This window comes from Zerene cesonia, chromosome 11 (assembly GCF_012273895.1).
Source record: "Zerene cesonia ecotype Mississippi chromosome 11, Zerene_cesonia_1.1, whole genome shotgun sequence".
Taxonomy (NCBI): domain Eukaryota; kingdom Metazoa; phylum Arthropoda; class Insecta; order Lepidoptera; family Pieridae; genus Zerene; species Zerene cesonia.
In genome coordinates, this window is record NC_052112.1 from 191,659 (window position 1) to 193,591 (window position 1,933).

Consider the following 1,933-nt stretch of genomic DNA (forward strand, 5'->3'; position numbering starts at 1 on the left):
AAACATCTTGTACCCACTGCTCATCCCGCCAGAATAGAGCATGAATTGAGGTGCCTGCAGGATATGGGGTAATTAACAAAATAAATAATGTGTTGAAATGTTACCAACATGTAACTAAATTTTCTTCTTTTTTTTCAGTGGAACGCATAATGTTATTGGTGTAGAACTCTGTTTGAGACATCTGGATACTATAGTGTTTGTTATGCCGTACATACCTCATAAAAAATTCTCAGTAAGTTGCAAATATTCAAATATTGTTATTTATTGTTGGCAATACTGTAACACAACAATAATAAAGAGTGGTATAGAATATGAATGTATTGTCAATATTAATATTGTATTATAATTAATTAATATAAATTATTTTCTTGGTGACCTACTTGGTGCAGTGGTCAACATGTGAGCGTAGAACTGAGCTGGGTCCTGGCTTCGATTCCTGGTGGGGACACACAAAAAAAAGTTTCGGTCTGGCAGGACACAGAAGGCTGATCACCTACTTGTCCATAAAGAAAATTGATCAGTGAAACAGATGTATGTCATCTGCCTCATACCCCACTAGGGACACACATGGGATTTCACTTTTTTACCTTGTTCATTATTAAAAGAGACACATTTTTTGTTCAAATAACAGTTGATGAACCATTAAGTATAAAATGTTTTACTGCTAATAAAGTGGATAGATAATTTGAGGTTGTTTTTGTTACATAATACTTAAACTCACACGTTAGTACAATACGAAAGTAACAAATTTTTTTTTAATTTTAGGAGTACGTAGGAGATATGAATGCAGAAGAAGTGGCGAGGTACATGCATGCCCTGCTGGTGGCTCTGCGCCATGTGCACTCTTTTGGAGTAATTCATAGAGATGTCAAGCCTAGCAACTTTCTTTACGATCGGGAAAATAGAAGGTATTGTATTTAGGGTTAAGTTCTTATACATTTTGTGAGGAAATATTATTTCTTAATTATTTAGTAAAGAGCATAGTATATTAGTATAAAACAATATGTTTTATGTATATAATATGTTAGAATGTTGTAAATATCTATGGTCTCTAATGACTTTTAATATATACTATAAAGTGTACAGCTCTTTGAGTGTGAAAGTATTTCAAATATTAAACAAAGAAATTTCAATAATAATAGCAACTTTGGTAAATTAGAAACAACTAACAGTAATCAATCCTATTGCACATTCCAAAAAAGTAAGGAATGAAGTGATTTCTGAGAACTTCTACAAATTTTTAAATTCTTGGGGGCTTAAAACAAATAAATGAATGTAGGTACCTGTTGGTGGACTTCGGCCTGGCGCAGCGCGTGTGCGCCGCGCCCGAGCCGCCGCCCGCGCACTCGCAGAGCACAGCTAAACGGTTGCGGGAGGAGGTTGGTAATATATACGTATCTTAAATCAAATCAAAAGAAGATGTCTTCATTTGGCAATAACAGATAACTTCATATTTCTAGAATAGTCGAAGTAAAAGTTTATTATATGAAAGAGAATACTAGCTTTGAACACAGTGCAGTTATATAACAACAAGGGCGATATTCGCAGGACACGGATGCATCGCCCGGCGCCAAGCGCGTGGCGCTCGACCTGTCGATGGGTGCGCGCGCGCACAGCGTGCCCGTCTCGCGCCGCATCGACGCCATCAAGCAGCACGCGCTCAAGCAGAGCTTGCCGAAGGTGGGTCGCGTGATTTATTTGGAATTAAGTTATCGGACAGTGGTTAAAATTGTATTTGGATTTTATTTAAATATTAGTATTATTGCTGTACTTAATAATTTTGTAGTGTGATGATATACATACATAAAATCATAATAATATCTCGGCTTAGGCTAGTACGGAAAGAAAATAAATATTGCATTACATTATTGAGCAAGGAGCTATAGCGTGTCGTACGGTCCAGCAGAGCGCGGGCGCGGGTGCCGGTGCGGGG

At 37.4% G+C, this 1,933-nt stretch overlaps 1 protein-coding gene across 1 annotated transcript in view; it reads left to right on the forward strand.

Annotated features, from left to right (window-relative positions):
* Positions 1-1,933, forward strand: part of LOC119830484 (cell division cycle 7-related protein kinase-like) — a 6,227-nt gene that overhangs the window by 1,585 nt on the left and 2,709 nt on the right. Inside the window, exons 3-7 of the mRNA XM_038353528.1 lie at positions 139-232; positions 766-908; positions 1,280-1,379; positions 1,549-1,680; positions 1,907-1,927. Coding sequence (XP_038209456.1) covers positions 139-232; positions 766-908; positions 1,280-1,379; positions 1,549-1,680; positions 1,907-1,927 — 490 coding nt within the window. The remainder of the gene's footprint in view (positions 1-138; positions 233-765; positions 909-1,279; positions 1,380-1,548; positions 1,681-1,906; positions 1,928-1,933) is intronic.